Source organism: Anser cygnoides, chromosome 7 (genome assembly GCF_040182565.1).
Source record: "Anser cygnoides isolate HZ-2024a breed goose chromosome 7, Taihu_goose_T2T_genome, whole genome shotgun sequence".
Lineage (NCBI taxonomy): Eukaryota > Metazoa > Chordata > Aves > Anseriformes > Anatidae > Anser > Anser cygnoides.
This window is the reverse complement of record NC_089879.1, coordinates 37,113,589-37,127,194: the sequence shown is the minus strand read 5'-3', so window position 1 is coordinate 37,127,194 and position 13,606 is coordinate 37,113,589. Positions and strand designations below refer to the sequence as shown.

At 35.9% G+C, this 13,606-nt stretch overlaps 1 protein-coding gene across 2 annotated transcripts in view; it reads left to right on the top strand.

Moving 5' to 3' along the window:
* Positions 1–13,606, top strand: part of ADK (adenosine kinase) — a 293,088-nt gene that overhangs the window by 136,502 nt on the left and 142,980 nt on the right. For both annotated transcript variants that reach the window (XM_067000398.1, XM_048060308.2), the window contains exon 6: positions 2,031–2,139. In XM_067000398.1, coding sequence (XP_066856499.1) covers positions 2,031–2,139 — 109 coding nt within the window. The remainder of the gene's footprint in view (positions 1–2,030; positions 2,140–13,606) is intronic.

Below are 13,606 nucleotides of genomic sequence, written 5' to 3'. Positions count from 1 at the left end.
ATTTCATTGAAAAACATCTACCTTCTCTGTGTTCCATGTGTTGAACTTAGTGCTGTTAGACTTACAGTTTTAATTTGGCAAATTAAATTGCTTCATCTTCAGTGAAGCAATCTTAATTACATATAACATGCAGAGCATCACTACAGTTGGACTTAGCCACTGAGAGCTGGGTTTACAGTTTCAGGGGCATGTGGTGAGTGAAAGGAAACATATGAAGGGTCTTTGCTTAGGTTTCTGGAACATAACTGCTTTTCACTTAGCAACACATATGGGCAGATTTTTTTCCAGCTACGGCCTTAATGGATATTTAGGGCTTGACAAAACTGGGAAGTTTAATTTGCTTTATTTGGTTTTCAAAAGATTTCTAGGGGTACACACGCGTTCCTTGGATTTACTAGATTCCCTCCTATGGATTTCTTATCAGTGACATTCATCAAGAACGAAACTTCTTGCTTTTTTACTAGTACTGCTGCAGAGGCTTACTCTATTCTTATTCTGCCTGTTTTCCAAATTCGTATTAGTTCTCCTTGGCTTTAGGCTTCAGAATTAAAGAGAGAAGCTCCAAGAACGTTCCTGAGATGAAATGGCACAGAACGCTGATATATATTGTAATATATTTAGAAAAAGTCTAGCTTCTTGTTTAACTTTTGACATACCTCACACATTTGATTGACAGTGATGAAAGCTTCAGGAAGCTCTTGCTTTTTATTGAGTAGGGACAGAAAGAAATGGTGGTAGTGGAAAGATGCTGTTTTGAGTTGGAATAAATTTTCAAGGTTTCCTTGCTTGATTACCTCCGAACACTTGTAGATGGTACTCAGTGGGGAAGCAGAAGCATACCCTGGTAGGAGCAGCCTGTAACAGTTCACACTGCCCCACTGTCATTGCTTGTTAGTAACATTTATGTGGAAAAGGATGGTACGTACGATATCAGTTGTACACATCCTGTAGAAGCTGACATTTTTCAATACACACAATGCACACATTGCATCTGTAACTACACACTACTGGGCAACTGTGGTTAAATACCTTAACATAGCAATGTGTTAGTTTTAAAGGTGCATCCTGTCACGATTAAGTCTCGAAACTTTTTCATAACAAAATTTCACAGAGAAATTTAGTCATGGTAGCTAGAGTTGAAAGCTGGTGTATAACTGTCTATGACCTGCTTTTAGGAGTACATCTATAACTTGTGTGTATTTTATAAGGCTGAATTGAATGTCTGCAGAGGAGGATTAAAAACAGAGTATATCTTATATGTAGCAAAGAAAATACAGGTATTTTTATTCTTGCTAGTTGAAGTTGTGTCCTACGTCTTGTGTTGTAATTTGTGAGGAAAGGATGAAGTACAAATGAGTTTTTGGTTGTTTTCTAGTAGGGCACAGATAAACCAAAGGTGTGCCTTTTTTTGCTTTGTTTGTTTGTTCATTTGTTTTTTACAATTAAACATCTAAAAGCCTGGACCCATTTTCAAGTAGCTGATTACTCATTTGCTAGAGGAAAAAAAAGTCTGAGGGGAAGAAAAAAAAAAAAAGCTTTTAAAATAATATAGCTGTTTATTGGGAAAAGTGATAATGGCAGGACATACGTATCCAAAAACTGTTTGGTCCTGTTGAGGGAAAATAGTTTTTAGAAGATAAAGAAAAGCAGCTGTTCCATTCTAGATGTTGGATAATAGAAGAGTTTTAATGAAAACCTGCAGATGCTGCACTGTATGTAGGGAGTTGATGACAAAATGGAAAAAGGTTGATTCTAAACAATGAACGAATATGCCCAATATAATAGTGTTAGGTTATGGAAACTAGGTAGCTGGATTTAAAATATGTAATTTAATGTAATTATATTTTATATATTATTCAGAAGTAGCTATTATGAAATGATCAAATAGAGTATATTCATTTTATTGTGCTTTTTGTCTCTCTCTTTTATGTTCCTCTGAGGATGTTTGAATATCTGTGAGAAATTTAGTTCTTCATCAGAAATTTGCAGTAGAATTAAGGAGGATCTAATGCCTGATTTTAATCTCTTAGGTCTCTTGTAGCTAACCTCGCCGCTGCTAATTGCTATAAGAAGGAAAAGCATCTTGATTTGGAGAAGAACTGGAAGTTGGTGGAAAAGGCCAAAGTTTACTATATAGCAGTAAGTTCAGCTTCTTGCAAATTGTGAAAGTTTCTGTTAGAGCAATGAGAGATTTAAGCAATGGCCATACCTATTGCATACGTTTTGGATGATTTCTTATGAATGTAATGAAAGAAAATGACTTCTTCAATTTTAGCATGGTGTGATTTCTTCAAATTTAAATGTGCAAATGTAGAAGTATGTTTTAGTTGCGTGCTTTCTTAAGGTAGTGGGAAAAATCATAACAACTAAACATATTTTCAGAGCTTTTGTAGTAGTGCATCAAATTTACATTTCACATTTTCTAGTAAATTGTTGTGAAGGATGCACAAATTATGTAGAAAAACACTATTAGCATAATTATTCACTGCAAACAGTTTGAGTTTGTGTGAACAATCTTAATTGCTATTTATTCCATAGTAATTACTGCGGCACCTTTATAACTCAATATTTCAGAAACAATGATTGTGACAAATCTCTTGAATGTGGGTGGTGGGGCAAACTGATTTTAATGATGAAATCTTACTAAAGTGGTTTTGAGTATGGGAGATTAGTAGATTCACAATTAGTATTTTTGTTTTGTTTTGTTTTTGTTTTGTTTTAACAATCCAGAATGAATCAAGCCAGATTACTGTATTTGTGTAGATTACATCTTGCATAAATAAAAGCAGTGAATTTGTTTTCATCTTGCTCTCGAGTTGATATGACTGATCAAAATTAGCAAACACAAAACATCTATGACAGATAAAAACCTCATAACGTGCATGTAATATATGGATTCTGTATGACAGCTGCTTCCATTCTGCTACCTGAGCTATGTGGGAACAGCTGGTAAGAAGTGTAAAAAATTGATTATCCAGGAGGAACAAGTTCATTGAATATACAGTTATTTCTTTTAGCCAGTGTTAATGTCTCCTACAGCCTATTAGTGTGCACTGCTGTAGGCTCTACATGGTTGTTATTGATTCTTGTGTATGGCCAAGACTGCCCCTTTATAAACTGTCAAAAAATACTTATAACCTTCTCAGTGTACGGAGAAAAATACGTCCTGCTGCTATTGCTGTATGTTTGTGCTGCATCAAAAAAATAGAGATGTTTTGTCTATTCATTTTTAATGTCTGTTTTTCAAGTGTTCTGTGTTTATTTCCCAATAATTATACCTCAGTGTGTTCCAAATGCCATGCTTAGGAACTATTGCTACTGGCTAAAAAAATATTGGAAGTCTAAGAGCATTGCTAAATGAAGGACATCGACAAATGTTAACAAAAAATGTTAGTATGCTGCACTAAGCATTTTTAATATTGTTATCATGTTTATATATAAATACCACCAAAGTTTTCAATATATAATCTAAAAAAAATCAAACTTAGTGGAAATGCTTTAGGAAAAGTGGGAAACATTAAATGAAGTAAAAAGGGGATTTATTTCTTTAAGGTATAGCATCCAACTAAAATTTTCCAAAGCAACTCTTCTGTGTTCAGTCAGTTTGGTCGCTTTAATTTTGACTAGGTAATTCACTGTATAGATTTTTATATATATGGAAACGGTTTCTTCAGATGTCAGTTCTGTAACATCCTACCTTTGACTAAGAGACATAGAATTATTGTCCTAAACTGAAAATAAAGCCCAATGTGTGCATATGTTAATTGTTAGTAAATAACACTGAAGTGTTATTAGGAATGCATTATATATTAGGTTTTTGCAAAGTGGACTTCAGTTTAAGGAAACATCTGCTTGCAAGAGGAGATCTGTTGGGTAAAGAACCTGGTTCACTCCTGTGGCAATTGCACTTGAGGTTGGGTTCATTTAAGAGTTTTCTAGGATACTGTTATCACTTCAGATTACAGATTCCTCATGTACCTTTACATAAAGAAAGGAGACTATGTGTACAACTACACACAATCTCTCCTTCTACTATGTTTGTGCCTTTTCTTTTTTTCTAATTTACTCGCCAGTTTGTAGTGGTCTAGGGGATTAAACAAAACCACCTAGTGAACAATTACCACTCGTGCAGTATAGGGCAGCTCTTTCAGTCTTTAATTTGCTCACTATTGTGTCTGTCTTCACTTCAGTCTTGTTACCTATTTTGGCTTTGCACTGTGCATATGTTGCTTTTTATTTCCTTCTTTCTGTCCAACTGTCACCTATTTCCTGGATTGCATTAGAATGTATATTAGTGACAGAACTCGGTTTTCAAGAAAAAATATCGGAGATTATCAAACAATCTGTTTTCTTGGCAGAGCAGGCCCATTGTTGCTTTAGGACAGGTCTACGATACCCTGTGGTCATCTGTATGTGCTTGATAGAATAGATGATAGGCTTTTCGATGCAGCATTCAGCAGAAAGGTCCTCAGATGAAACTTAGCCCTGAAATCTAATCAATTCACAGAGGGAGGAATAGGTACAAAGGAAAAGATAGTGAACCCATGAAAAAACCCATAAAGACAACTCCTGTTACCGTGAATCAACACAATACATTTATTTTAGCCATCTGGTAATCAGATCCGGCAGACAAAGTGGAGAAAGACTAGCAAAGAATAGAATGCTGTAAATCACAGTTAAAGCAAAAGGGAGAGAGGCTGCCCCAGCTTTCTCAAAAACAGTGAACTTTAAAGATGTATCTTAATCATTCAAAATTACTCTATGTTGTATCACTGAAGATGGGTTACATGGACTGTCAAAGTTCACGCATTTTTTTCTCTTTTCCAGATATGTAATTCTTATACTTGGAGTAATTTCTGCCATTGATATTGTATCTTCTGGTCTGTCATATTCATTTTGTCATACTGCTGTACTGCTCGTGTCTGATTAGAATTCATTGTTAGGGATATTATTTAGTTCCTACTGGGGCTAGAAAATCTCTTCCTCATACATTTCCCTTACTTCAGAATAAGTGGAGCATTATGATAACACTAACCATCGTCACTCTGTTTCTGAAATTGTGAATGGGGCACAGCCTGACTGGAAAACAATCTGAAGTTACGTTTTGTGTTATGATTTTTTTTTTCATTCATTCTTTCTTCCTTTCTGTGAATCTGTGTTTTCTGTCAGGACTTGTATTTTGGAATTCTTATGTGTTATAGTTGCATCTTACAACTCCATGTTTGGGCACCTTGCTTGTCCTATTTTCAAAGGGATTGTAGAAGCTGATGGTTACATTACTGAATATGTGTAGGCATCTCTGTAAGAATTCTGTAACTTATTTTTGTTTAGATAATATTTTCAGCACCAACTGAGATTTGTGGGAGTTGCTGGTACTCAGTTTCTTAGACTTCAGTCACAAACATTTTAACATTTTGAATATGATTTTCTGTATATAGTCATTACGTTTGTTATGAAGGCTTGAAATGTGAAGATTTTGATTGTAAAAAATATATCTGTTGATAAGAGTTGCTTAGGAGAGCAGAAAAAATGAAGAATTTTAGTTGTCATTTGACTCCAGTTAGCACCTTTGTGATGCTGGATATAAGTAAGGAATTTGGCACTTGTCCTTTGATAAAGGAAAGACTGGAAAAGGAGAAAATGCTTCCCACTGTTAGAAGCTGCAGTTAACCTTGTGAAACTTAAACACAGTAACACTTAAACACAGACACTACTTTCTTATACAGACAGATGAATTTTAACTTCCCATCTGTATTGGAGCAATACTGCTGTAAGTGGGATGCTTCCCAGGTGTTTTGTCTCATGTTCCAGTTAATCATCCTTATTTCTCCCAGTTATTTAGCTTTACTTAAACCTGCCTCTGTTTAATACTTGCAGTTGGAGGCATTAAGGGGGGTAAAACTGCCACTTGCTGCTAATATTTTTGGTGATGAAGTAATAAATGTGTTCCTGGAAGTTCCTTCTTTGCTTCTCTCTCTCTCTCATCTCTCTTCTCAAAAAGTTACCTTTACTAAACAGGTGAAGTGGCGGTATTGATGGCAGTTAGGCTTCCAGTTTATGTAGTAACTTAAGTGCTTGGAATGGACCAGTTTATGTAGCTCTCCAAAAACAATCAGATCTTCATAGGAAATCAATCATATCATCCATGAGTAAAATACTTACATCTTTTTTTGTATAAAGTCAGATCATTGGTTAGGGGCTGTTTGAATTTTTGTTTTGTGGGTATAGTTGGTATGCTAAAAAGTTGGTGTTCATGTGATATGTCTCAAAGCTTTTCTTGGTAGCAACTACATACACTTCCTGTCTAGCCATTTGATAGAGTGATGGCATTGATGCTCATGCTCATCTATGTTCATGAAGGAGACTTAGGACCACTTTTGTACCTTATTTTATGTATTGTGATACTTTTCCTTTGCTTTTTGCATTTACAGTGCCTAAAGCTTCAGTTCCTGTGCTACTGGTTGTAGCTAGAGCCTAGAGGAGCAATCAAGCTTGTAGCCCTAAGACTTAGTTCTATGCAGCTGAAATTTGGGTTGCTCACTTTCCATATTGGAATACAACCTTTTGCTCAGAGAAGACAACGCTCTCACTCAGTCATATTTATGTGGGCTGTTTTTATTTCACAATCTGTAAAAGTTTAAACCGTTTCTACTTTTGTGTAGTAAATAATAGAAATTTCTCAATGGTTATGTCCTTCAATTGCACTGCATTGAGTATAAAACTTTCTAACACCACTTAGATTTGTTTGCCTGCAGTTAAATTATATTCACCACCTTCAGCATCTCTTATGTGTTTACAGAGTTAATGGCAAGTGTAGTTTAACTTGATGTTAACGACAGTCCTGATCGAGACCATGTATTCTGGTCTTAGGCTGTGTTTCAAGTAGGAAATGTTATATATTGCAGCATGTGATAATGAACCCAAGGTAATACTGCTGGAGGAGAAGTTTTTAAAGGTCCAAGCACCCTGGTATGTTTCAACAAATACTGTGGTATTTTTATATTTATTTTCTTTTAATGCTTAAGTGCTTGTCTAAACAGAGAGATACTGTGGTGGTGTAGTGGGCTTGATCGTGGAATTATCTGGTTTCAACATGAGTCTGTCAAAACATAAACTTCATGTCAGCAATGTGTAGCAAAGCTTAAATAACATTTTACAGTATTTTACATGCATTTTTCTACTCTTCTTGAGAAAAAATACAGATTATATTAACAATGTAAGTATAAATGAAATTTCTTTTGTACTGTCTCCTTCTTTCAGAGGCATGTTCAATGAAGGCATTTTCATTGTAATTTAGTGCTATGAAGAGTATGATAATTTACAATGGATTGTGATAGGTATTTTTCTTTGAGATGAGCTGGGTTTGTGTGTGCATCATGGGAAATAAGGGAGACAGACACTAGCAGGAATGAAAAATATCCCTTAAAAAGTCTTTTGTTTAAATAACTCCACAATACCTTTTTTTACCATTGATAACTTCTGCCATAGTGCTCTGGCATCAGTATGTACGCCATTTGACATGCAAAACTATTTCCCACAACGATGAATAGGTTTTATGGCCAGGAAAACACAATTCTGAATGTCTTACTTGACCATAAAGAAGAAACTGCAGCTAGCAACAGTTAGTTGGGGCATTATTTGCCTCAGATCTGGCCTCAGATAACATTCCCTTGCTGAAAACCTCCATGTTGAGGAATTGTTTTCAGGGAGTTACAGATGAAATGTGACAAATCTAGAGAGAGAAATTGATAGACCCTCTATCTAACCAGGAGCAAATCGGCCATTTACTGCTTTCCAAAACAAATATGGGAAAAACATTTTCTCATAAACAGAGAAATTCCCAGGTTTTATTCATTGTTCAAAATGCAAAGAAGAGCTTTGTTTAAACTGTCACCACTATGCATTGTCATTGTGTGTTGTATTTAGGGTTTGGTGTGCTTTATGCTACCGCTTCAGGTGTGACTACTCTTGCATAGACATATTTTCCAGTGTTTTTTCAAGTAATTTATATGGAAAACTGAATTAGAAACTTGTTTCTTTTCTTTTCTTTTTTTTTTTTTTTTTTGCAAACTTTGGTCCTCTAAATGTCATTGTTTGAAGATGAACGCATCTTCCTGGAGAAAAATGCATCATCAACTCTTAAGACAGATTGTACATCCTTTCTCCATAATAGAAAATTAATGAGAATCTGTCTAACATAGTAAAAATATTTATTTCTAAATGTTCACCTCTGTTACTAATTACATTTATTTATATGAAGAATATGTTTCATCTCCTGTCATTCTCCTCCTACCCCAGTAGCCTTTAAATTGCAGATAAACTTCTTCAGCACAGTAATTAGTGACACTCAGTCATTGCTCCTTTTATCATGTGATTTTTTTTTTTTTAGAAGAATGCATTATTAGAGCACTTACACAGCCAGTCTAGCTACAACAGCCAGGCGGCAATAGCAGTGCCATTTTTCACAAAGAAAATGTTGAACGGGAGCCAAATGTTTGGTGGCAGAGTCTGTTGCTAGGAAATCAAGTTCCTGAGGCGATTAATGACAAAGCAAGCAATAACAAGAAGGCAGAATTACAGATTTAAAAGAGAGGGAGAAAAAAAGTGGTTGGTGTTATAATTACCCAAAGAAATCCGTACTCATTAAATTGGCTGTTTTTATGATTGACTTTAATTGGAGGTTAGCTCAGATATTTAGCTCCTTTCCCACCCCTTTAAACACACACATGCACATAATCTGTAGAACTGCAGACTTGTTTTTCTAAGCATTGAGAGGAGCTTGCCCTGTAATTTGATCCCCACTGACAGATGCATTTTCTATGCTGCCATTTTGAATTAACCTATTGTGCAACAATTTTCCTCAGCTCTGTTGAATAAAACATCAAGTCTTATTACCTCAGATGGATTTGATAGAGTAAAAGAATGTACTTCTAGCTGAAGTAGACTATTTGCAATGAGTTCAATGATTTGAACTCTGCCAACAAGACCCAATAATTTGTGATGTATACTTAAAGAACGAAAGAGAGAAGAGCCACGTGGGGGGTCTTTTGGGCTGTATGAAGTTCAAACACAAACCTTGGAGTAATATTGTTGTTTGCGCTGAGGTTATTCCCTGAGATCAAGTCTTTTTAGATAAAACATGTTAACTAAGATTTCTCCCATTAATCAGACTTTTTTTGCACTGGAGCTTCTCTAGCTCCCGGTGGTTATCCAAACTGTCAGGCTACTGGGGGATTAGGAAAATAAAAATCAATTCTCCTCTCCTGAAACCATAACAGTTGGATTTTTCCTATGAGACCTTCTTGTGAATTTTTCTCACCTAAAGTTAAACTGGAATAAATGATGTTTTAAAATAATGTTAAATTCCAAATAATGTGTACATTGTGGTGAGGGCTTTCACCTTACTCACTCTTATCCCCAGCTAGAAATACTTACCCAGTTGGCTCAAGAAAATGTTGGCACCGAAATGGGGAAGAGACTGACCCTGACACTTAAATCCTGTCATGTTTCATTCATCACTTTCAAGACAATATTCCCTACTTGCCGCAAGTGATAAGTGAGAAAATATCCTTCTGCAGCACCTGTAAGTGAACATACAGAAGCTGGACTATAAAAGCTAGATAATGCCACAGCTCTCCAAATTCCTAATCAAACAGTGAAACAATAGAGCCGCGTATTCTGTCCAACAATACACACATTACTAATCAGATGCCAAGCTGTCTGCTTTGTTAAATACCCAGGTTCCCTGAGGCAAGAAGACAGCTGCTATAACTACTATGAAATTTGGTAGCTCAATCTATTTTTGCTACCCTTGGGCTATCAAGCTACTGTTAATTCAGACCACCCCAATTGGTACACTTTAGGGATTTTTTCAGTGTTTGTAATTAAAATGGTAAAACATCATTATTACTCGGAAGATGTTGTGTGTGCTTTGCATTTGACAGATACCTACAGAGATAAACCCAGGGTGTAATTTTCATTGACATAATGGTTGTGATTGCATTAGCCTTTTAAAAGTATATTGCGTTTTTGGGGAAAAAAATCAAGGGGGGGAGGAGGGCATGCTTTTATTTCATTAGCAGAATTCGTAAATCTGTTGAAATACTGAATCAGTCTCTTGGCGGTGTCCGCACAGGCCAAGGCAGGCAGGCGGTGGGCAGCGGTGCCAGCTCTGCTGCGGGCAGTCCCTGCTCCCCCCGCAACCGTCTTTAGGGACGCCCAGCCTCACAGTGTAGGGAAAGTCTGGGCAGGCTTAACACGCTATTTAAATGTAAATTAAAAAGGGAAGCCTTCATGCTTAAAGGGGTGAGGTGAGCCAATTTGAAGGGAGATTTTAACCGCAGGACCTCTTGCATGTCAGTCTTTATTAGATGCTATCTTTATGAGAGCACGAGAATTTTGTCTGTTACCATGTCAACTTTGTTACAGCAAAATCTCAGTGCTAAAGCACCAGCAAATGTAGGAGTTAAAAGCTCCGAATTAAGCAGCGTTGGTTTTGTCTTGAATTATTCTTGTTTTCAATACTTCTATGGTAAGGTTAAAAAAGGAATTATTAATTTAAGACACTTTTACAGACTAAACTGTGTGTAATTGTTGCTTATTTTGGATGCTGACTTCCAAAATTAGTAAGTTGGTCATTACTACTCTGTATATTGTTGATTGAAATTTGGGGTTCCACCTTTCTTCCGAAGGAGTTCATTTCATTAGCACATGGAGACACAGTAGGCTCCATAACCCTGGCGTATGTATTTGTGTCTATGTCATCATCTGCCACGTGTTCTGTTTTACACAAAGAACATAATTTTTTATAGCAGCGAAAACTTCATGCACGTGTGCACCCCGAGAGCTGAGTTAAGCTATTTAAGGTAGTCCACTACTTGGTCTGAACTTGAAATTATAGTTTCGTTTAGCATCTGCATGCGTAATAAGGTCAATTCTGTTGTTTAAATACAATGCTATTTTTTCCTTCAGAAAGGTATGATTAATGATTGTTTTCCTTCCATCTTATCAAAAAAAAAAAAGAATGAAAGAAAAGGAAAACATAGTGGAAATGGATGGAAGTGCAGATGATTTATCTCCAATAGATTTTTCTATACTATGCAATTTTTTCAGCAGTCCGTTGTCCTGTACAGTGAGACTTCAAGCTGTGATGCTTTTCCTTTGCTTTGAAATGATCACATTTCTGCTTGTTATTTCAAAACCAGCAACTTATGCACTTATGTAGTTTCAAGTTTCTATAATGTATAGGTAGTATAATGTGACTCTTACATGCTTCCTTTTAGCTCAGAAACTGGACTGTACTGAATGGCATTGATCTACACAGTGGACTGAAGGTGTTTTGAGATAGCAGGGGCCACAAGCAGGATAGAAATCCCAAGTCTACTTTTTGATTCTTCAAATAACAATTATCATTTAAAAAAGTAAAAGTTTTTTACAGCATAGAATATCCAGATGCTAAATATCTTTGTCAAGTAAATCTTAGTGTGCCTTGTTGTACGTGTCAAGTGTTTTCCAGAAATGTTTTTGCACAGATTTTTAGTGATTACATATTAAGGGTAAGCTTTATGTGACTTCCAGATCGGGCTTTCTACAGCCTTGTAGTAGATTCTTTAGCCCTTAGGAGGCAGAAGGACTGAGTCCAGCCAGGCTTGTTTGTTTTCAGGTTCATTTGGAAAAGGAATTGACTGATTCCAGAAGCAAGCTCTGGAAGTTCATTTGAAAGCAGCTACATGCCATAAGATAGATCCTGGATTGGCCTTGGTGCAACGGAGGAAAAACATCTGTCCCTTTTCTCAGGGGAGATCTGTTTTAGTTGAAATCTGGTGGTTTTCTTGTTGTTCATTTGTTTGTGGGTGGTGTTTGTTTTGTTTTGGTTTTGGTTTTGTTTGGTTTTGGTTTTATTTTTAAAGAATGGAACTCTACCCTAAAGCAAGGGCTAATCAGGTTATGTGGTGTTCCTTCTAGTTTTAGGACTAATGCTCAGTCAGCAGTACACTGGGTCACAGTGCCTCAGACTGCTTGAGTTGGTCTGAAGAAAGACTTTGTTTGTTTGTTTGTTTGTGGGTTTTTTTGTTTACTTTTTTAATTTTTTTTTTTTATTTTTTTTATTTTGCTTTAAATTAGGATAAAATACTTAAGGAAATACTAAATTCTGCACAAAAGTAATGAATGGTGTTTTGGAAGAAAGTTCTCAATTGGACAAATAGAGGTAGATACATACTTTCTAAGGTAATATCCAAACCATTATTATGGTAGCAGGTAGGGCTTGACTGATGAAACATCATTGTACCAATATAAACAAGAAGATAAAAACAGCAGTACTAATCCTTGCAAAGGTTTGACATAAACAAAAGCTAAGGGCACTTAGATTTTTCCACAAAAGAAGGATTTTGCTGATGCAGCTGCTGTGCAAAAGCCTCCTGGGGCTTTTCACGTCTCTCTGGCATAAGCACCCTAATGTGGAGACAGTTTATAACAGCTGCTGTACCAGCAGAAATGCTCTCGTCTTCCCAGACTAATCGTGCTAGTACCAAAGTGTTTGTTGGCAGGGATGTGTTGGTTAAGGGCAATGTTTTTTTCAGTGTTTCTAAATAATGTAGTTGTTCTGGCAAAAGTGTTTAATAAATCGTGGACCATAATATTCACCATAAATATCAGCATACTCTAACCTTGTGGTTTCAAAGCCCAAAGCACAAAATTTCCTGTATATAGTGTGTGAGTAATAATGCCTAGCCCTTGAAGATCTGTAGATAAAAAGATCTGCCTCATTGCCTATTTCTATGCTAAAGTTTACTGAAGCTGTGTTGCACAATACCACTGTTCTTAATAGTTGTTTTTTTTGCCAACTGTGGTATAGCCAGATGCAATATAACAATACTTCCCTGCAAATTTGAAAATGGTGGGGAACAGCAGTTAACAGTATTTAGCATGAAATATGCCTAAGCATATGCCTCTGAACATGTCTTTTTAAGACCATATGGAATATAATTGGTGCTGAACAACATTGAGGTGTTTTGTGAAAAGTAAAGGCTAAGCATTATAAAGTCACAAAATCATAAAGAATGAGACAAATAAAAGAAATAGGAGGAAGAAAGAGATACTGAATTTTCTGTCTCTTGCTTTCTGTGCATGACCTAAAGTGAAACACAACGGTATTTTTAAAAGATTTTTCTTTACAGTAGGGTTAAAAGTAAGAAATTCAGCAAAACAGCGACATATAGGTAATGGTCATGGAAGATGGTATGAATAACTGGAGGGATGCAGAAATAACATTGTCATCCACTGAGCACACCCAGAAGAATATTGGTTTTCATAGCTGTGCTTACTATCATTGGCACTCTTTATATATGTAGTTCTTAAGGCACTTGATTACAGAAAAGTAAGGTAAGAGTGAATTTCATCCTTAAATATCAATTTCCCTGTCCTTTCAGGACCGGAGTCAAAACTTAGGGTTTTTATGCATTTACTTAGTAAGATATTTTATTTCCAAGAGACAATTTAGACTTAGGACAGCAATGAGCTAAAATTAAAATTCCTCAATTTTATTGATTTTAATCATCAGTTGAATTTTAACTGTAGCTGGAAATGTAGGAAAAAATACAAAATG